At 38.8% G+C, this 23,122-nt stretch overlaps 1 protein-coding gene across 1 annotated transcript in view; it reads right to left on the bottom strand.

The window, feature by feature from the left end:
- ROBO1 (roundabout, axon guidance receptor, homolog 1 (Drosophila)) overlaps nt 1-23,122 on the bottom strand; it is a gene marked incomplete at its 5' end in the record, with an annotated part of 84,261 nt that overhangs the window by 50,164 nt on the left and 10,975 nt on the right. The window contains 8 exons of the mRNA XM_010023456.1: nt 518-639; nt 4,573-4,739; nt 4,836-5,004; nt 5,175-5,256; nt 6,684-6,889; nt 9,340-9,511; nt 11,375-11,499; nt 14,161-14,169. Of these exons, the coding sequence (XP_010021758.1) occupies nt 518-639; nt 4,573-4,739; nt 4,836-5,004; nt 5,175-5,256; nt 6,684-6,889; nt 9,340-9,511; nt 11,375-11,499; nt 14,161-14,169 (1,052 nt within the window). The remainder of the gene's footprint in view (nt 1-517; nt 640-4,572; nt 4,740-4,835; nt 5,005-5,174; nt 5,257-6,683; nt 6,890-9,339; nt 9,512-11,374; nt 11,500-14,160; nt 14,170-23,122) is intronic.

The raw sequence follows: 23,122 nt of genomic DNA, 5'->3' as shown, positions 1-23,122 counted from the left end.
TTTAGTCTCTTCTCCCTGCACCGTGTGTACTTACAGCACTGCGGGAAAGGACAGGTTCAGATGAGGTTGTATGGCTTTGGGAGTGTTTCTCAGTATGGATGTAGGATGGAGGTGAGACTTTCAAAGAGAATTATGCAGTATTTCCCTACTGGTGACTGACAGGCATGGAAATGCCCATGCTATCTCATTAGGGGAGTGATACACTTCCTACTGAAAGCAGTGCAAAAGCTTCAAATGCTACGACTTTGATGGCTTTGATCAGTCCTTTAGATTCCAGAGGATGACTCTGAAACTCTCACCATATTGTGAACAGCACTCTCTATGGAGACAGGAAATGGTGGAAATGGAGCAATGTTTAGCAAAGCAGGAAAGCAAAGCCCAAGCGGCACTCATTCCAGACAGAAACATTTGCAAGCATACAAACTACACAGCTTCTTAAAGTGTGGCTCCACTGCAGTTGTACAGTAGATCCAGCAGTGTATATATGACCACCTCCATGATACAGGTTTGTACTTACCGTCCAGTGAACTTCGATTGAGGAGGAAGAAAGGATAGTAGGGTTGTGCAGATGTAGTACCACATCACCTAGTTCTCTCTGGACCTGCTTGTGATCCACACCTTGACTTGTTGGTGGAACATCTGTAATAATGTAAGATTCCATTCTCACAAGTATATATGATTGTTAAAATAAGCATACATACATACAAATGAATATATCATAAAGTATGTGATATCACCAATAAGGATTGCCCTAAGTACTTTCCAATTATGGAAGAAAAAACTACATGGAGTATTTTCCCAAACAAATCACCAATGCTTGGGTAGCACCAATCAATGCACTGCACCGTGTTCCACAGAGAGACAGGAGGGAAATGCTGCATAGAAAGAAAAACCACACTCAGAGATGTCTTTGGTAAATAACTGCAACAGCATCTCTTCATTCTTTCCTGTTGGGAGGAGAAAACCCATTGCAAATTCCAGGAGACCTGGAAACCTATAAAGAATGGCAAAAGTAAAAGCTGTACCTTCAGATGACTTCACGGGGAAACTCACTGCTTTTAATTACAAAATAAATGTAAGAGCTGAATAAAAGACAAGTGAGTCATGTGGCTGCAGCTTCTCTCATGGCAAGTGTCTTCTGTAAACAGCAGGCAGAGCACAGCTGAGTGCTCTCTGGCTCTTTTGACGTTTGGTCTATCTTACAGCCAAAAGAACTGTTCATGTGCATAAAGGGACAAATTCCTCTCAAAATACACAATGGTACAATGGAAAAACTTATTTTTTGCATGCAGAGCCCTTGAAAAACATATGTAACTGAAATGGAATGACTGCCAAACATGCACAAAATTGACAGGCAATCAGTAACGGGTTGTCTAAAATATAAATGTACTATGGACAGCACAGTAACATGGTTTCTGTATTGATTTTGTATCTCTCTCTTTGATCACTTCATTTTAAACAAATAACATGCTGACTATGTCAAAAAAATCACAGCCTTAGAAATTCATGAAAAGTACTTATAGTGACGTCTTGTTCCCTTCCTTCCTGCCTTCTTTCCTACCTTCCTTCTTCTCTCCCTTCATTCCATTCCAGATAGAGACATAAGCTTTACTCCAGCCTCCTACTTCCCTGCCTGACCTCCTCTAGTGGGAAAGCAAGATTAAGAAATCTTCACAGGTTCTGTTCTCTGAAGACCTTGCAAATTTCCATGCCTCTCTGCTTACAAGAAGTGCTAACGAGACAGTACACAGATTTTACGTAGATATTTATGTACAACTACAACTACTGTAATACATCACTGGAGGTGTGTAGACTGTCTTGAAAGCTGAGATTTGGATAGCGCAGTTGATGCTGATATAGAAGACACTTATTAAATGCAACTACAACAGTTGCAAAGCTGTTTTTTGCATAGTCACATTCTCAGTTTATGGGCTATTGGTCTTCTCTAAATAATGACAAAACCATTGTAAGACTGCATTTGGACAAGGCACGAGTAAAAGTTTATTCAAGGAATACAGTTCCCATTTGGGAATACAAAGCCTCTGTCACTTTGAACTTCTATCGTACAGTTTCGTCAACATATTTACAAGAAGATGGGATTTCTTAAAAGTTAAAGAAGCAAGTGAGGTTAGCGTGCAGTCAGTGGGTGACGAATCTGGATTCCTAGCAAGGAACACTGATAACAACAAAGTGACAAAACCAAAACACTCTTCACTGAGTCACTGCTGTATTCACATGTAGCATGTTCTGCCAAACAGTCCAGAGTATTTCCCTCCCTTCGAAGTTCGAAAGCATGAAAGACACAAACTTCTGTTTGGAGAGTTGCCTAAATATCACCCTGCTTCGAATGTAACAGGAAAGTCAGTGGCATAATGAGTTCTGTCTTTGCTAGTCATACAAGATGAGTCACCAACAACATGAATCAAACTATTAATAGGCTCAGCCATGTACAAGCACATCTGTGCTATACAGCAGTATGTGTGCTCTCTTGTTTTGGAGTCAGGCTTCCAAGACAGTGACTGTCAGTGAGAACACCTAAGCATGTTGGTTTTAATGTCAGTAATATGTGAAGTGTAAAGATGAAGGTAGGTTAGGTTCCCGGTCCAGACATACATTTAGGAAAAGACTATACCACTATCTAGACAAAAATAAACTGGGAAAGTTTTGAACTTACTTAGCTAGACCAGAACTTCCACCAAACTGAAATGGTATTGGAAGAAAAGTGGAACTGCTCTAAAGAACTTAACACTTAATTCTATTTCTTACTTGATGTAAGTTTTATCTATTGGTTGTTATTTTCACTCAGGCTTTGTGTGGTTCTCAGGAATGAAACTACACTGCATGAAAATGGACCTGTGCAGAACACTGCAGCCTACCCACATAATCACACGTGTTGCTCTATCCCCAGCAATAGAGAAATCATGGAATCATAGAATCAAGGAATGGTTTGTGTTGGAAGAGACCTTAAAGATCATCTGGTTCCAACCCCCTGCCACGGGCAGGGACACCTTCCACTAGAGCAGGTTGAACACTGCCAGGGATGGGGCAGCCACAGCTTCTCTGGGCACCTGTGCCAGCGTCTCAGCACCCTCATAGTAAAGAATTTCCTTGTACTACCTAATCTAAATCTCCCTTCTGTCAGCTTAAAGTCATTCCCCCTTTGTCCTGTCACTACATACCCTTAAAAGGTTAGCACATTTCTCCTTGGTAACAGACTTAGGAACCTCTGCAATGCCTGCTTTCCATGTGGTCACAGAATCATAGAATAGTTTGGGTTGGAAAGCACCTTAAGCTCATCCAGTTCCAACCCCCTGCCATGGGCAGGGACACCTCACACTAGACCATGTCGCCCAAGGCTCTGTCCAACCTGGCCTTGAACACTGCCAGGGATGGAGCATTTACCACTTCATTGGGCAACCCATTCCAGTGCCTCAGCACCCTCACAGTAAAGAACTTCTTCCTTCATGACTCTGCTGTTTATATATATCCATTGAAATTGTCACCCATCAGGAGAAATGCATACCAAAGGACAGCAGTGTGAAACTCTTCACTGCCCAGGGGAGAGGAGAGAGACTTGCTTTCAGACCAACTTCAGGAAAAATGAAAGTCACCAAAGGAAAATGCTTTGTTTCCTTTAAGAAACTTCCTTTCAAAAACAAACATGTACTTACTTACACAAACAAAGAAACAAACATACAGCACAGGCACTCTCAATAGGCCAATGGGTCAGTTTCTGCAGTAAGTAGGAAAAGCAGAAAAAAAAGAAAGATGATCTATGGCACTTTTAGTTTGAAAAGAAGTGTGTCCAATTATTCCCTTCTTAACAATCTAAGTATTTCTCCTGGAAAAATGCGGGCTGTGAAGCTGCAATGCATTATTCCCTGTACAACATCATAAGTGCCATTTATCTGCTACAGTGAACCCAAAGTTATTTTAAGATTTTACATAGCTGGATGCAGTCCATAGCTGGAGGTGGAGTCAGTGGATGACTAATTCATCCACTACTACCCAGCCTTTTCTTCCACTTGGCTATCTGTAAGCATCGTCTCTCCTCCCCACTGTTTTATTTTCAACAGTTGTACTACTGAAACACGTCTAATACATTGCCAAAATCTCTTCTTTACTGGCTCACAACACCCAACCCCTTCAAATTTTAAGCTTCTCTCTTCCCTAATGCAGCAGAAATCAACTTAGATCTCATGGTGTTTTTCTCTCTGTCAGTCTTAAGCCTCATTTGTTTCACTGGACATATAAATATTTCCACAGAATTTGATGATTTGTGTGATAACTTAAAAAATCAGACATTACTTTTGCTGCTAACAAGAGCGATTCTGCAAGATATTAACTATTTGTTGATAAGAGACACACGGGTTCCCTTAGGCAATGCAATCTGCTGTCTAAGCAGCTTTCAGAGTCTACGTTATAGGGAGATACAAGTTTAAACACTGTTTTTTATCATCTAGTATATATTATAGGCAGGTGAAAGCTACCAGAATTCCTGCATCTGCTATTTCTTGGTAAACTTGTGACAGCAACCGTGGACACCTAAAATGTTCGGTATCAAAAGCTTACCTTGAGTTTTCACTGGATCAGATATCTGGCTTGGGTCACTTAGTCCATATGCATTAGCTGCCCTCACAAGGAATAGATAAATTGCATTAGGTTTTAGCCCTTTAACTGCAAAACTCTCTGTTTTCACATTTTCAGCTACAGTTTGCCAGCTGCTACCAGATGCATGGCTAAGGATAAAACACACACAACAGCAGGTTAGCAAGTGCTTCTTTAACAACATCTTATATATGAGTTTAAGTACAGCAAGATCACGAGACTCATACCTGAAGGCCTCAATTATGTAAGATGTTGGTGTTGCACCTGAATTCAAATTGGGTTGCCATGACAACGTTACTGTATTTCTGCTGACATCTGTAACCTCGGGTTTTGATGGAGCGCTAGGAATCAAGTTTGGGTCAGTGGGTCTCGGTGGCTGCACTGGGACTCCAAACTCTAACAAAGGAGAGAGAAATGCTGAGTGTAGACAGGAAGCAGCTGCTAAGCTAACTGCTGTTCACATCTGCACAGGCAATTTATGACACGAGTCAGATACCTTCTGCATTTCAATTTATGACTTTCCTTTATGTATTTTCTCCATGCAGAGGAAACCCCAATTGATTTACCTTGGACCTCTACGTAGGCACTCCACGTAGCTTCGCCACTTGGGGTTGAAGCAATGCAGGTGTACCGACCAGTGTCACCCAGCTGAGTGGGAGAAGAGAAGAACAAATATTTGAAACAATCAGGCACTCAGTGGGCTAGAAAAGTAATTACAGCTCTCCATGTTCCGCCCCCCCCCCAAATGTGGATAAACCTATTAGGCTGCAAAAAATTCAAACCAGAAACTTCCTCCACTGGAAGTTCTGATTTCGTGTGCTGCAGAGTGAAAATGGATACTCATTTCTGAGCATCGTGAAAGAATTCGTAAAGCTGCAGATTCTAATTTAATGTTAACTATTTTGTATTGAACAAATGGAAGGCCAATTCTTGTAGCACTTATTCCTTACTCTGCAGAGGTCCTAACAAATAAATTGAGAAGGAAATCAGATGACAAGACCTCATGCAACTGTCAACCTTCTGCCTAGATAACGCCCAGGGATTTGTCTGGACTGCAGCACTGGAGAGCATGTCATCCTTATAACAGAGCTTAGATATTGCACAGGGCCTTGTACATATGTGGTTCCCTGTGTTAGTATAAATTACATTCTACAGCAGACCCAAAAAGGAATCTCCATATGCTATTCTCATTGAGTTCTGAATGTTGGATTATTTGTCCATATGTGACTTAATCACATTTTGAAGGAGTTTCTTTCCTCTCCCCTCAAAAGAAATGCTATCCTCCTAAGGTCCCAGCCTTAGCAGATGAGCTGAACGGAAGCACTCAATAATCAGAGGTTCAAGCTCCAAGCCAGTGTAACTTGTAATTCATAACACGGCAACTCTGGGGAACAGAGTAGAGTGATGTATCCATCCTAATTTCTAGAAATCACTACACTTCAAACCACAGAAAAGATAGCAGAGAATAGACAGTATGCTAAAACAACACTATCAAACATTTTACAGCATGTGAGGCATAACCAGCAATACTGACCAGGTACCTGTTGTAAAATTCCCTAAGGAAGCTAGATATTTGACAAGTGGTTAACCATTTTGACCTATATTTATACTGTCAAGTGACTATTTTTAAACTTTAAAAATTGTTTTGAGAAAGCTCTGTACATGGCTCTATTATTTCAGTATGCTGAACAGAAGTTTTATATATAAACATTTGAAATAATAGACCATTTTAATCTCTTAGTGCTAAAGCCCAAATAATTTATGGATTCCTCTTACTGAAATACAAGGCTTGCTTTCCCCTTCATGTTTTAAGTATGAAATAATTCCCTTAATTAATACCTCTTAAAAGCATTTTTCCTTATGCAATCTGAAATAATGTGCCCTAGGCAGAATAAGCCAAGGTGTAAAGCATCAAGTATGAACTACCTGAAAGCATTTAAGTATCAAACGTTTTAATGCATTTATTTAACATTTCATTAATTCTAAATGTAGGATTTACTACATCAAAAGTGCCTGGGGGTGAAAAAACAAGGTGAAACTAATAAGAAGAAAACTCGTTTGCCAGTTCAAGCTACCTTGGCATATCGGATCTGTAACGCTCCTGTCTCCAACTGCTTGATGCGAGAATCCTGGGTAGAAATGAGGATCCCATCCTTTTTCCAGAGGATAGTGGGCATTAAAGTGCCTGTGGCCACGCAGTTCAGTACTAAAGTACCATCTACAGCTACAGTCTGATTCACAGGACCCTGCCGAATGACGGGGGGAGGCCGGTCTGCAATCACTGCCAGAACAACAGGAAAGAGATTTCTGCAACTGGAAGCAATTTTCTAATCATCTAAGCACCAGCAGTTGCTTGAGGCTTTGAAACAAACTAAAGATAATTAAACAAGCAATTAAAGTTCCAGGCATGCATTATTCAGGCCAGGGTGCATTATAATGATGCACAACAATAGCATTTTAAAATGATACACAGCACTATTTTCAAAAAGTAAAGAAGCATTACATATTACACAGTGCTATCTGCTGGGCATTCTCTAATTCCAGCGTCTTTATAAAGTGGTGATGGAATGAGAAAGGACTTCCCAATTTCTTTTTCAAGCCACAGATTACACCTTGTTCATCTTCTACCATTGTAGCAGGTCTCTATAATGGAATTTATGCTGTCGACATTCAAAGACATAGAAAAAGGAGGTAGGCAAGAAGGGAATAATGTGATGAATATGCACTTCCTAAAAAGATTTATTGTGTAACATCAACTCATTTTTGTGCTGTCTCCTAATCGGGAGATGCTTAGCAGCAGGGTAAACACAAAACTAATGAATAGGACCATATTAAAAATGTTCAACTATTTTTCAATAGTTTCTGACTTTTAGCTTTTTGATGACTTAATCTGTTAGTATGACTTCAAAGTCACAAAGAGAATCCCACGGTGTGTTGGCATAAATTTTAATGCATCTTTCACACAGTGAAATTTAGATGTTATTGATGGGTTATTTAATAATAAGGTATGAAGCAGTCTCAGCATTCATAGAAAAAAGAAGGTTTTCTTCTCCATTATCCAAAGGACTATCAAAAAAAACCAGGCAAAAGCTATCTTACTGTGTTTCAATGACCTCCTCTACCTGTACTGTCCAACATGACGTGGACTGACGATCTGAAAATAGCCATGTAAGTTAAAAACTGGTTTGGTAGCTGAAATATGAATCTGAAGTTCATGAACATCATATATTTCTAAATTACTTTTCGTAACAACAGACAAGGTGTTAGTACTGCTTTTCTTGGCTAAACTCCAACTCCTGTAATTTCATTTGCATGTTCAAATGACACTGTGTTTCCAACTGCATAATTTATCCTTTTCTTCTTGTCCCAACCTGTTGCAATGCATCGCAGTGTACTGCGAGGCCCGTAGTAGCTTTCTCTGCAGAGACATCAAAATAAGCTCACTTAATAGTTTGTATTTGACTTTGACAAGTTTGTGAAGATCTTTGCAGTTGCCAGTGGGAAGAGGCCGACCAATCTGTGCTCTACAGGAGAAATCTAATGCCACTGAAATCCTTGGTTAATGTAAGTGCCACTGAAATTGATGGCAACTTCTATTACTTTTAGGGATATGAGAGTATCATTCTGCACACATATAGAAGTGCCTTCACTTCTACAAAAGTACAGAAAACAGTATTTTCCCAAGACATTACACAAAGCAACTACACATCGGCTCGACCCAGAGCGTGTAGTCACAGTACAGGAAATACATTGAAATGAATTTGACTTTTCTGAGTTCAGATAGCACAGGTCATTATACAAAAACTCTCTTAATTTGCTTCATTTCCTATTTAAAATTTACTTCTCAGCTCACCATGGCCTCTTCCCCAGTGAAAGATGGATAGAAGTGGATTAAGAACAGTGGCTTACCACTTGTGAGAAAGCAGGCAGTCCTGTTCCTCCAAACCATCGCAATCCAGTGGGTGTAAATAAACAATTGTATTCTCCAGGTTCACTGCATGTTTCTAGTACTGCATAATTTCTATGTTTTCTATAGGATAAAGGCCTAGTTTACAGACACTTCTTAGACAACAGCTTCCCTCCCTTCATCAGTCTCTCCACAGACTGCTCTTACTCTCTGTTGCTGCAAGTGCTAAGATTCGTATTTTTCTTGTGTATGTTTGCCATTAAAAATATGAAGTATTCCTGATAATTGGCAAATTGGCCTCACGTCAGCACATATTACTGCTTGCAGTCATGCTCCCTGTAGCTTTTTCATCTTAATTTTTTCTTCCCCAACTGCTTCTAAACAGGAATATACAATAATATTCATTTGTATGTTACTCCACTGACTTCCAAACAGGTTTTTTAACTTGCTATACTGCAGTATTAAAAGATAGGGAAAAAACAGGTAAATGGAGATGCTAAGGAAATGGACACACAATGATAAGGATAAAGAGCTAGGCCACAAGCAATCTGGAAGTAGATTAAATCTAGTGGAAGAAGCTAAAAAAAGCCAGACAAATTAACACATCTGACAAAAATAAACTGAACACACTTACTAGATGCAAAATGGAAACACAGTGTTACACAATATTCAAGATGTTAAACCCGTGACAGAGCTACCCAAACTAGGACTTTCATGTTTAAAGCCACATGCAATCCACATTTATGCAAAGCAGATTTCAAAGTCGTGTTGTATCATCCCACTGGCGTGGGATACAATAAATGGTAAAATAAAGGTATCGTTACCATCAGTAACTTCCAAGTAGGCTTTTGTTATGATACTTCCTGCAACATTTAAAGTCTGGCAGATGTAGTACCCAACATCGGATCTCTGGACATTGGTGATAGTGAGGTCTCCTGTCTGGGACACTGAAAATCGGCTGGATGACTGAGGGGGCTGGTATGAGAAAAGCAGATTCTACAAGATGCAGAGGAAAGAAAGTGGGGCAAAAGGGGTTAATGAAACTCAAACATCAATAATCTTAACTACAATACATCTAAACAAATGCATTTTTTCATGTTACACATAAAATATTCTGCTCTTCCTATCTTAAACATGTCTATACCACCATGTGAGTAGCTTTAATAGAACTGTTTGTGACAAAATGGGTGCAGATACACACATATGATTGTGTACGTCTTTCAGGATTGCCCTAACACCTCTATGGTCAATAGAGCCTCTATTCTTGTAAAGCCTCTATGGCTTTATACACAGTTCAACAGGCAACAGCAAAGATGTATTATGTACCTATACAATAATGGTGCAAGCACCTGTGGTGAACCCAAATAATTTACTTTAACATTCTTTACATCTTATTCTATGGCATTCTACTTATTCCACTTAAATACAGATGCTGGTTTACTTACTTGTATTTTAACTTTCACCTTCCTAAGAATGAAGCAGTTTTATAAAAAGAGATGCTGTTTAGGTATCTCTAATCATAGTGTTCGTGTTCTATGATTAGTCTTACAAGACAGAATTAAATCCTACGCCAGTTTCTACTTAGGCAGTTTTGGTATGAAGCGCCCAGTATTTACCAACAGTGGTCAAAAATCAGAACTGCAATCAAAATAATACAAGTCCTTTGCATTAAATACTGCTTCCAAATTTCTACCTCTGGTTGAACAATTTGTGAATGGGAATACTTTAAGGTCACAGAGGCTATTTTTTTCTCTCTCCTTCTTGCTTAACTACTTTTTGATTTCCAAAAATCACGCAAAGGAATGGGACACAGCATCCTCTACACATCAGTATTAGCAATCTGTATTCATTGACCTCGTCCTCCAGTTCCCTCAATCATCACAAGTGGTCACTACTCAGCAGTCAAAAATAAGCCAGAAAAAATAGGAACTAGACCATGCTTTAGGGAAAAAGAAATAAAATCCACGTCACTGAAAAATACAAACATAATACACTGGTATACTTGCACCATTCAAGAGTACCATCTAAATCTGGTTAGCAGTTTAGTTGTACTTGGGTATTTAGACAGAAATGTTGCAATGAAGTAAAGAAGCCAATCTTTAAGTGTTCTCAATTTCTCCGGCCAATTGTTTTGGAACACAAAGCACCCTGTCATATGCTATCGCACCATTCATTCTTTCATTCACAGGAAAACCAGAATCCTCTATTCCTTCTTTCCTTCCAATAAGGAATACTTTGTGTCACACCCCTCCTTCAAAAGATGACTCTAAGAAAATGGTGATTCTCTTGCTGTGCTATATTGTGTTTCACCCACTGGCTTTCAAGATCCTTTACAAAGAAGCTGAAAATAATTTTCCCTCCCATTCAAATAACGAAGCTGGGAGAAAAAAGTGACCTATTCAGGTATGACCCGTCAGCCAACTGAGTGGGAAAATACATCTCCTTAGCCCCAAATTAGAGTCCTGCAGTGATGCAGATCAATACAGCGAATGGTTTAGTTTTCCAGACAAATGCAAACACATGGCAAACTAATAGCTTCACTATAAACCCAGAGCCAAACTTTCTGGAAATTTGGAAGTGTTTGGGAGTTCAAACCAACTTCAGTATTAGTCATCTCCTCATCTCTCAAAAGTTCTCCCTGTTAGGTGAAAAAGATTTCCATAGTAGTAAAACATGTCATGTTTCTAGTTGTTTCATCACCTAGCATGCATGTGACTAAGAAGCAGAGAAGAAATAGCCAACATCTCCAAGCTCTAGACCTATTTTCCACATCTTTAAATCAATAATTACAATATTTTTCTCTCATATCATCTCTTTAAGAAACTGCCAGGAAGAAGGGACACAGAAAGGCTGTTTTACCTGACTTCCCTCTCTCCGCCAAAAGATGGCTGGCTGAGGGTTTCCAGTTGCTTCACACTGGAAAGTCACTGTTCTCCCCAGTGCAGCTACCTGATCTCGAGGCTTTACAACAAACTGTGGAGGCTCTGAAAGGAAAATACCCAGTAAATAAATAAATGAATAAATCACAGTACTATCAACCTATTTGAAAGCATAATTTGCCTATTGATTTTACATCATGTAAAACAGATTAGTTAAGTTTCTTTAATAAGGAGATGCATCATAAGGAGACACATTATTCTCTAACAGCCACAGCTTCAGCATCACTCAGATCATCTTTTCTGTTGCTGGACCTCCCAGTTAAAACTGTGCATCATGTGCTTTTATTAGTGACCACTTACACAAAGAAGTAAGTCCCACTGATTTAATGAGACAACTCACAGAGCAACAGTCACCAATACGAGCAAGTTTGTTACAATTTGGTTTTTAAAGGAAGAATACAACTACAACGGGAAATCTTTGAGGGGCAACTGGCCCCCAGGCCACGCTTTGTCAAGGGCTGTAATAAACACTGTTGAGTAACTATGAATTCAGGCTTACACGCACAAGTGTCATCATCTATGATTTAGGAAAGCTAAGGAGAGAAAAAAACCCTTAAGTGCTAATATAAGAGACTTTTGATGTTCTCGGGGTCTTGAAAAATTTAAAGTCAAAAGCCCTAGAAAAGCTATTGAACAGATTTTAACCATTTAAACTCTTCAATTCAATTACTGAAGAGGAATGAATTTTAAAGAACAGCAGAGCTAAATGTCTCCATCATTTACATAGGCAAGGGCATGTTCAAACAAAATATATATGCAAATGAAGGCAAATTTGAAACATCTGCTCAGCCTAACATTATAAATACTGCCAGCATTGTCCAAACGGTTTCATTTATACAGGCGTCAACAACCCCTTCATCCAGTATTAAACAGAATGTCAAAAAATCATGTCAGTCACATTGATAAGAAATCATCACAGATGACAGCATTAGATATCTCGATGGGGCTAGCACAGAAAAACCTAGCTGTTAGCTCTCACTTCTGTAAAAATGTGCATTAAATGGAACTCCATTTACTTGTTCATTTCCAGTGCCGTCTGATCATCTGTCCAAAACTAATTATGCTCTCCCTCTTCTTTGGGGTGAGAATAAAGGGTCTATTTTTATTCTGACTCTAATAACGTTTTTAGTGTCTTTTTTTTTACTTTCTTCTTCTTTCAAACATTTCTGTATTTACAAATTTTTCCTTTAAAAAGAGTGTGAATCGTGTAATTTAAAGCTATCACTCAATATGTTTTATAAACATCAAGTAATAGTGGCTTAATCTAGAATGAATTCAATAACACTCAAAGTCCTTTCTAAAAAGAATTGCTTTCAGTGCTCGTCTGGGCACTTACAGTTATCTGCTCCTCACGCCATGTGTCTCTGTTCCCTATTGAGTTAATTTTAGAGTATACTCTTCCTACGACCATCCTGCTTTGGAAGGAGCTTTTAAAGCACAACATATTATTTACATTTGGATGCAAATGCTACCTTTCCTAGAACTGCCTTAGATAAGAAACTAGGCAAAGTGAAGGTGAGACCGATCAACAGTAATTATCTGACTTCAAAACATTTAGCTCTGAAACATTCAATCAGTACCTCAGGAGAAGATGTGGGAAGACTCTGACATGACAGCATGCTTAATTTAGAGTGGAAGGTGACACTGTTGGGGGTTTGCCACAGGGTTGTGAGGTGTGATGGGGAAAATGGAGATGAGGGTGAAGCACCTTTGTTACACTGTTGGATTCTAATGACAAGAATAAATTTAGCATATAGTTAAATTTAGGGCATGGCTGGTTCTAGTCTGTGACACAGTGGAACTGAGGGTTTCTAAATCCTGAGCTGGTGCATAGGATTTATAAGGCTTCAGGTTTCACCGAACTTAAGAACAGATACAGTTGTAAGAAGATTAAAATGGTTCTGCCCACTGGAGAATTAGCTTAATGCTTGTCATTCTAGGACCTGAAGATGACCACTCAGGGACCACTGAACACAAAAAACCATGAGGGTACGTTCAGTCTTCCAGGTAACCATGGTAGGATTTATAAAATGCAGATAGGTGTATGCTTCTCTAGATATTATTCTAAGTATGCATTTTGCATGTATATTTTTCTAAATATATATGTGTATTATGTACATGTGGATTATTCTAAATCTATTGCCATTAAGGTAAATAATAAAAATCCCATTAGCTTCAATGTCAGAAGAATTACACCAGGGTAAAGTGAAACCCTATTATTAAATTCCATTCGATGTTCACTGTACTGGAAACATTCTCACTGTCTTTTGTTTTAACTTCTGTTTGCTTTCACACTTTGGCTTTCATATGTGTGGTGTGTGACGAATATATTGTGAAAGATGCTGAAATAATAACCCACTTAAGGAAAGAACAACTTCTATCTTTGAGACCTTTATCAAAAGAGAATTAAATTTATAGAACATTACTGAAGTTCAACTAATGCAGTCACTGAAGAAAGAAGACATAAGGATTTGACTTATTACATCATGTAGAAACAGAAAGTTAGCAACCCATTACCTTTCTTTGCCATTAAGTTACCCATACTTCATGCAGAATTTATTCTGTGCGATGTGTCTTGTCAATAACAAGTAAAAGATGGGAGCTGACTGATTGAAGGACATGGAAGGGGATGGATGGGAAGGGGAGGAGAAGTTCCCGTCACAGTGACACGATGACTAGAAGATGGCCAATAAAATTTCAACTTACCAGACACAACTAAAAACAAAAACAAAACAAAAAGAAAACATGGAATAAATAAAATTGAATAGACATGAAACAAAGCAAAGAATAAAGCAAAATTAAAACCAAAACAAATAAAATAAAAAGGACCTTAGAAAGCACACACATAATCTGATACATGAAAAATAGGTTTAAAATGTTGAATCACGTATTTTTTATCTGATTTTCAAGCAGAAGTCTCCCAACTGCTGAAAGCACGGTGTAGAGGTAAATGGTAACAGACTGAAACAATGGTCAGGCAACATGGATTCTACACCAAGCCTTTCCAATGAACTGTTGTGTAACCTTTGGAGCCTTGAATAAAGTTTTTTTCATATTATCATTATTTCACTGAATCAAGAGCCTTCCATGGTAACATTAACTTGAAATCTCCAGTAAATATCAACCTATAGCATTGCTGAAATAGAACAGTGACATTTACACCCTTTGTAAAGCATACAAACATCTACAAAATGGCAAATACTTCTCTAACAGCTATTACAAAGGAAGATTATTAAAAAGTTAAAATATGCTAAGGCATTTTACCCACACACTTCTTTAGTATAAGATTACTGTATCAAGGTCACAATGCTCACTACAATGCAAACTAAACCACAACTAAAATTAATCTGAAAAGGTTTTTAACCCTTTTCTTCCTCCCTCATCCCCAGCCTTAATTTCACTACAGTATTCAAACCCAGAGATTTATTGCAAAATATTAGATTTTTAAGTTGAAATTGCAGTGATAAATTATCTAATATTAAATAAGCTTCCAACCACAGCTGAAAATCTTCATAAAATTTGAAATGGAGCAGATCCTGGCAGGCTAACTTTGCTTATAAAAGAAAGGCATGTTAGAAAGCATTCCAACCACATATCACTAACTGAAAGAACAGGCTGAAAATAAGAATGTAAAAATCATGCATTTCAGAAATACAAAAGGTAGTTTGTATAAGATAATGACAGTAAAGTAAAAAAATATATATTATTACAAATACCAAACCCGTCAACACTTTGTTCTCATTGCTTTATGCTGAGAGTTAAACAGCTTCAGGGTACACTTTCCTATCGAGTAGGTAAGCACCTGCAATACACAACCCTCTGATAAAAAACATGGAGTAAACTAATAATCTCCCGCCTGCCAACATTCGTTAGGCATGAGGAATACTGGCTTACTGTTCAAATAAATACAGAGAACTCCAGGTGTATTATGAAAATGAAGCAGAGAGAGAATCAGATATATAACTGGAATTTGGATCATGTTGAAGCCAAGAAGCTGGAACCGAATGTACCAAAATCAGATCACACAGCGAATTTGGGGTTTATGTTATTAAAGATATTCTTTAGGAAACACTCCCAAAGAGAAGAAGCTGAAATGACCATTTTGCAAAGATCTAAGTTTCAATTCTAAGGATGTATTCTGGATGTACATTAGCCTTCCTTGTGTGGGGGGGTTTAGTATTTCTCAACGAGAAAAATCAGTGTGCATTATTCTATTTGGATTATCTGCGAGCCTCTGGTTTGTAAGAGAAGTGACCAAGAAATGGCACACAAGAATTCCTGAGAGACATATGCTCATCCCCAAGATTCAGCTCCTAGCTACTCTTGATCGTGCTGAAGTACATTACCCAGTAACCATTAGTTTTTAACCGAAAAGCTCTCTACTAAACTTGCAATTACAGTCTGACCTCCTCTAGAATTAGAAATGCTTCTCCATAAAACATAACTCATATTCCACATGAAACAGCCTGATAAGAGAGTTAATGGGATGCAATTCTTGCACAGAGGAAGTAACTCTGAATTACTCATTTTCCTTTACTCAAGTAGTGCCAAAAAGAGAAAAGTTCAAACTTCTTGGTAGCAATGCAAAGCTGCCTAAGCCTTCTTAATGAAATCCCACTTGGAAATGCCTAACAGATAGAAATCTGTCTTGGTTGCTCAATTACATTTCTACAAATTAAATTAACTTTTAAGTGCTGAATTTCCACCTTTCTTTTGACCAGATGGTTTTTACCTACAGTAGTAGGTCAGAAAAACCCTGTCAAGAAATGGTATTTTTTTTTTTGCCCACCTGTAAAAACAGAGGGGATACTGATACGTGGAAGTGAACCCCTGAGGAAACAGGGCATCAAATCTGTGGCAACTGGAAAGGGTGAAATTTCATCAAAAAACTCAAGAGTCCTGTCAGAGGGACATCATGTGGTTTAAAAGAACAACAATAATAGCAACAACTACAACAAAGAACACTTTCTTTGGTTGATTTACATCCCACTGCTATCCATGGTTACTAAAACTGAGAAGTAAATGCCTTTTCCTCTATTGTGGCACATTTTATTTGTCAGCACTTTCAATTATAAAGTAAATTAATTTTCCCTGTGTTTATCATGGTTTTCACATGGTAACTAGGGGGAATAACCTGTTTGTAAAGACGGGAAGTTAGCATGTAAAACCACAAATACCAAAGGAATAATACTTTAGCCTTTCAAATAATTTCCTTGACATGTGAGGTTTTTCAGGGAAGACTTGTCCAGTCACTGAACAAAAACCAAAAGGAAAGTGATTTCCAGACTACTGATGTGATCTTTTAAAGCCTTGTTCTTGCCAGAAACACTATCAGCCTCACTGGGACTACTGGTATCACTAAATCCACTTGCCGGAGTAGGATTTTGCAGTATTAGGACTTACACTACAGACAAGTATAGTTGCCAGATGTCAGTGGAGCAACTATTGTATTTGAGATTTAGATCTGTAGGGCCACAGGATAATCAGGTTGGGCACAGCCCCAGAGGTCTCTCTACTCCAACCTGCTGCTCAAACGGGTGCAGCTATGTGGTCAGACCAGGCTGGACAGGGCTTGAAAACTTCCACGGACTGGAAATGCACAGCCTCTCTGGGCAACCTGCTCCACAGCCTGACTGTCCTCCTACCGGACAAATTTCTCCTCATACCCAGCCTTGATCTCCCTTGTTTCAACTGAAATCCATTGCCTCTTGTTCTCCCACCACAGACCACTGCGATGACCCTGGGTCTTGTCTTACCAACAACCTCCCTAGGTACTGGGGTTGCTGTTATGCCCGCCCAAAAACCACTTCTTCTCCAAGCTGTGCAAGCACCATTCTCTCAGTCCTTCTTCACAGGTACATAAGAGACCTGAACATGCTGTGTGTAACGCCTAAATCTCAAAATAACACATTTTGTAAATCTTCTCACAAAGGTGAATGTCAGTATTGATCTAGTGTTTCTTTAAAACTCACCCATTTCCTCGTATCCAGAATTAAGTATCAGAAAGTTGTGTCTATTTCTTACTCTGATATTAGACAACCTATTAACTTCAAGTGCCCCATTCTTGAAAGCTGTGGTAGTAATTATCTATCTCAATGAAAGTAAAATTATAGACATTTTCATTCATTTGTACTAATAAGGTGCTTTTGAGATCCTGAGATCCAAGGTGGTACTTAATCACTAAACAGTATTTTGTTCTGCACATTAAATACTCATTAATTATTGCTCTATTACTAGCTATTAATATTTTCCATGTATTCAGATGTTATCTTGTTATTTAGCTGACATAAGCTGAATACTTTCAATTTAAGTTGAACATGTTTCATATTTGATTACTTAAATAAGAATCTTCATGTCTTCAAGGACTGCTTGACATGTATTATAAAGGAAGCAAGAAAGTATGATTCTACACCAGAGAAATGAAACCATCCCAATCTTCAAACCAATAATTATATACAACAATCAAGCTCATATACAATCTTTAGCTTCTGTATAAATAATCCTTGGTCATATGATTAAGCTAGGAAATGGCAGTCACAGTTAAATTTAGATTGCTTTCAAGTAACTTTGTGTTACCTTAATCCCAGTTCAAGTGAAAAATACCAGAGGTTGAATGTTGCCTGTAGAAACAAACTGGTAGGAGATGGGCTGCGAGTATGAGCCTATGTGCTGGAATGGACAACGCTGCTCAGGAGCATGCATTTCTGATGCGGCTGGCCAGGTAGAGACTAGGCAGAGCTAGCAACAGAAACAGCATGGAGATAGGTACATTATCCCTCATGGAGCACTGCAGTTCAGTGGAACGGCTGACACTCAGCTGTTCACAATTTTGGTATGAAACAAGTGGGCGAGAAACCCAGTGTTTCTAACCTCTGTCTGAAATGAGTGGGTACAGCAGATCTGGATGCTAGAGTTACACGCACAGGAAATGTGACAGTCTGAGTATGTTTAGCAAACTGCTCAACTCTGACTGCTCGCTCCTTAAAGAAAATGGAGATGTTTGAATTTTACTTTCTGATCCCTTCCCTATTTCCAAGCAAAAACTAAAGCTGCCAACATCTTCTGTTCATAAACATGCTTCATTCCTAAGCTCGCTAAACTCTGAAGTCTAACTAACTACTTTTTACTTTCAACTATCTGAACAAGGACCACTGAATACCCTTCTGCAACATGACTACCAGTTACTTAGGTTGGCGTTTTGCAAGAACTGTTATTAAAGGAGAATGTTTGAGACAATGTGCCATGTTTCATTTTCTGTCTAGTGATTTGTAGGCTATTTGTTGTTATCAGAGCAATCTGAAACACCCAATACCCTTGATACGTACATCTCTCTGCAGTCATTTGTGGGAAGTATCACTTTCTACAGAGAAATAAACAAAGGCCAAAATCTCTTGCTCTGAAAAAACCACAAATGCTGCCATTCAGCTGTCTCCTGGCCTCAACCTGTGAAAAATATGGGAAAATAACACCAGGTACATTGCGAAAGAACTAGGCTGTATCACTTTTCATCCTCATTGGTCTATTTTCAGCTGTCACTTCTTGAGGTCTAGATACATACATAAATAACTTCTAAAATTCACATTCATCTGAGACCAGACTGGGACACCCTTACTCCCCATGAATGCCTTCACGGTACGTAGTCCCAGAGCAGCAAGTGTGACACAGCGCAGTACCAACTTCCGAGGAAAGAGCTCACAGTCTGGCGCCAAGCATGCCACAGCCACACAGCTGAGGCTAAATGTTTACACAAGTCTCTTGATGTTTCAAATGAAAAGTGATGACTTGTAACTCCAAACCCCCAGCATGGGAGTGATCCTGGTTTATTACATTTATGATGACTGAAAGAATTCTGCTTTGGATTGCTGCTGATGTGTCAGATAAGCACTTCTTAAGTTTAAAGGAACAAGGGACTACAGTAACTACTAACCAAAGGCAAGAAGACAGGAAACTAACTGATTGGAAAAGAAACAGATTGTTTTCTATAATGGTGCTGTAAGAGAATGAAATTAAGAAAGCAAGTAGCTAACTATTAGGAAAAATAGTTCTAAGAGTAAGATAATCTTCAGGAATAGTGGAAACCTAGAAACCTTTAGCAATGATTTAGGTTGATACGCAGAACAAACACGTAACATCACAACACACGCAGCGTGGCAGTGCAACATCACCAACTCCAGAATCCATTTTAGAGACCAGCCTGAAGCCAAGAAATCAAAATCAAGGGTTCTCCTTCCTGCAGCAAGCAGGAAGATAGCTGTTCTCAGCTCTGCGGCAGGAGCAACAAGCCGTTTGTTTCAATGGTGGCATTAAAATGTCACTAAGCTTTCTGCTCTCTTTGGTGGTTTAAACCCCAGCCTCTGCTGACAAAGCAGCACAAGATCTGTGCATCAACCAATACTCCTGCTTGGGTGCCTTCCTGTTTTCAGGAGCTCTCAAATGGCATTGACCCCTGGCTGTACTGAGTTTTAATTTGGGCTGAGAGGTGTTTCCCTCCCTAGTCTTAATTGATGGGGCTGGGCAGTGAAATCTGGCTTGATCTCAGCTGTGTCTCTGTCATGGAACTGTATTATCTTAATGTCTGCCTCACAGCAGGCTAATGAATCTTCCTTTTAAAACATTTAAAAGGCCTACACAAGCATGTGTATGTTTATACACGCATGGTGGGGAGGAACCTACTGCAATAATTTGTGGGAAGAAAACAGTGTGTAAAATGTACTCACATGAGACTTCTTGATTTGCAACTGATTTTCCTGGTATCAGCCACAAAATAAGAAAGTCAGTGAAGATTTAGCTGGTAAAAATAAAAAATGTGGAAATGGACTTTGCAGTGTGGTTTTAGAAAGTAGCACTTCTCAGATTAATACATGTAGTACGCAGTATTAATTGGTTGTAAAGCCTGTAGTTACTGCCTTGCAGTGACAACAGAAATCTGAAATATGGGGGTCAGAAGACAGCAAGAGGGAGAGAGGGATTTAAAGTCTTCCAGAAATTCCTCCCCTAGTCTCTCCTCCCCCTTCCTTGTTCTGGGTCCTCCTAAACCAGCCCTATAAACCACATACAATTTAGAGAGTGCACTTAAGACAAGCCTAATTCCACCTATTAAAAAACTTAAGTAATGTGGTAAACTGTGGGGTACTGTTTCCCAGGCTGCTTTTTTCAGAGAAGAGTTGTCTTCCCCTGTGTTTAAAAAGAACTGAGGTAATTTTGGGCGCCGCTGCAATCTAAGTAGTCGTGGCTACAAATATTTATGCTAAAACCTTCTAAGAGCGTGAAAAGAGATAGATGAATTTCATATTAGCATGTGCAGAAGAACAAAAAGATTATGATAGCTGGATACTATCTGGAGAATTGTTAGGAGCTTCCTACTGCATTTTTTGACTTACAGTAGAAGACAGTAGAGCTGAAAAGGAAACTGAGTGGGATTTTTTTCCCAGCTGTTTATGATAGCAGTTCTCTTGGAAAGAAGTACTTGAAATCCATAGCAGCCTTCTTATTATAAGTTAAAGCTCTTTGTGAGAAGTGGCCAAAGCCCTGTGATCAATGGATACCAAACACCCACTAAAAATGGAAGGACAATAAACCTCCACAGTGCAGTAACTTTTGGTCATTAAACAATGTTATTTTGGGCATGCAATACTCTGTAAGGAATACTGTCAACTCTAACAGATACTATCTCAAAAGAAATCTGGACCTCTTTTTATGGGGACACCACAGCCCCCACGTAGAGGCAACCCAAGTCTACCTACGGGACACTAATACCTGAACTTATTTTTTAATAATGTTATCAGGAAGTTATTAACGAATTTTAATTATACGTAGCAAAATTTACAACATGTAAGAATTCTATACAAGATGGAATTATCCATCAGGGACAGGGGAAGTTCAGGCTGGATATAAGGAAGAAGTTCTTCCCTGTGAGGGTGCCGAGGCGCTGGCACAGCGTGCCCAAAGAAGTTGTGAATGCTCCATCCCTGGCAGTGTTCAAGGGCAGGTTGGACAGAGCCTTGGGTGACATGGTCCAGGGTTAGGCATCTCTGCCCCTGGCAGGGGGTTGAAACGGGATGATCTTAAGGTCCTTTCCAACTTAAACCATTCTTTGGTTCTCTGATTCTATGACAGGGAATTTTTACTGTGATGGAGGTAGAAAAGTAAACAAGTTGCTTAAGGAAATAAAAACAATATGCAAAAATAAAACAAATTAAAAAAAAATAATCAGGGACACTCAGCCTGATTTTCACACGGTGAAGCCAAAAAGACAATAATGCTAATTGTTAAAAACTGCTGGTAGATTGAAACAAAAGTCTTGCTGCAGCTATCACGGTCCAGGGCTATTAGCAAAGATGTTTTGAGGTTTAGTCTTTAGTTAGGTTAGTTATATTCCTCGAGGTAAAAAATCTGTCCAGGTCTGAGCACCCAAGAACTCTGAAGGAAAAGGCGCAGAAAAGGCCACTGGAACTTGCTGGTGGAAGGCCTGACCACAACAGAACTTCCTCTGTACTAAGAGCCAGGTATTAATGTCCTACTTTAACAGTGTCAAAAGAGTGAGCGTATGCTTAATCTAAGGAGATAAAAAAGTGGGCTCTCATTATGCCACTGAAAGATACAAAGAGAACAGAATCCCCTTCAATGCCGTGTTTAAAGAGCACAGGGCATTTATGAGAACAAGAAAAGTAGCCTCCGATCCACCCATCCAGCTTTGTCTTTTTTCCTCAACCCTCTCATCCTATTCCGTACTTAAACAGGAAAAAAAATTTCACCCAGACTTTGGGAATTATGTATGGCCAAATGGACAAGAGGAGCATGCAGATACCTCCTGCAGAAAATAATGTGGGCATACTTGATATACAACAGTTTAACCAGAAGAAGCTGGTTTTCTCCTGCACTGGAATACTCTGATACTGTGCCTTCTCGGTAATCTAGTTTGCATACAAAGACTGCAAGGTACCTTATTACCAGTTCTGGAGTGTTATTCAGCACCTAAGAATAAAACATTTTAGTGTTCAAACAAAATTCATAATAACAAAATGTACTCAGAACAGCTTATCAAATAATGTTTGAATGCACTGTTATCCTAAGTCAGCATTTTTTGGATCAAGAACCAATTTGGAGATGACTGATTTTAACGATGCACGTAAAGTAAGAAAAATAAGAGAGTGCACTACAGTCACTGTATAGTCCTTAAGAAAATTACTTTTAGGCTATAAACAAGGCAAAAATAAAGTGTGTACTGCCTTTTTATGGATGTTTAATATGATTTAATAAAGCCTATGTTTATTACAGAATGAACATATAGCAGAAGTACTGTTTACTGAAAAACCAATGAAAATTATTATCCCCTTACACTCTATTTAATTTTATACATAAAAGGGAAAATCTACAAACTCAGCAACTTGCAGTAAAATTCTACTCTGTCTGTTCCAAACCCAGAGTTATTGAAATGTTATCTTTAGAACAGCAGTCGCAAAATAAAGTCTGCAACAGTGAAGCCTGATGCAAAACTAATTGATTTCCTCCTTAGCCATAGGATTTAGGAAATTGCAGGCACTAGAAAACAGTCTTCAGATTTTCTTTGCTACTTTTTAATTGAGCACTCAAGTATGCTCCACAAATCGACTTCCTACGATTCTCTGCAGCGAGTGATTAAAAGGTAGAGTTTTTAAGAACTTTACAG

The sequence above is a fragment of the Nestor notabilis genome, unplaced genomic scaffold (genome assembly GCF_000696875.1).
Source record: "Nestor notabilis isolate BGI_N333 unplaced genomic scaffold, ASM69687v1 scaffold431, whole genome shotgun sequence".
In the NCBI taxonomy this organism is placed as follows: domain Eukaryota; kingdom Metazoa; phylum Chordata; class Aves; order Psittaciformes; family Psittacidae; genus Nestor; species Nestor notabilis.
Note: the sequence above shows the minus strand (reverse complement) of the source record. Positions and strands in the feature narration are given on the sequence as shown.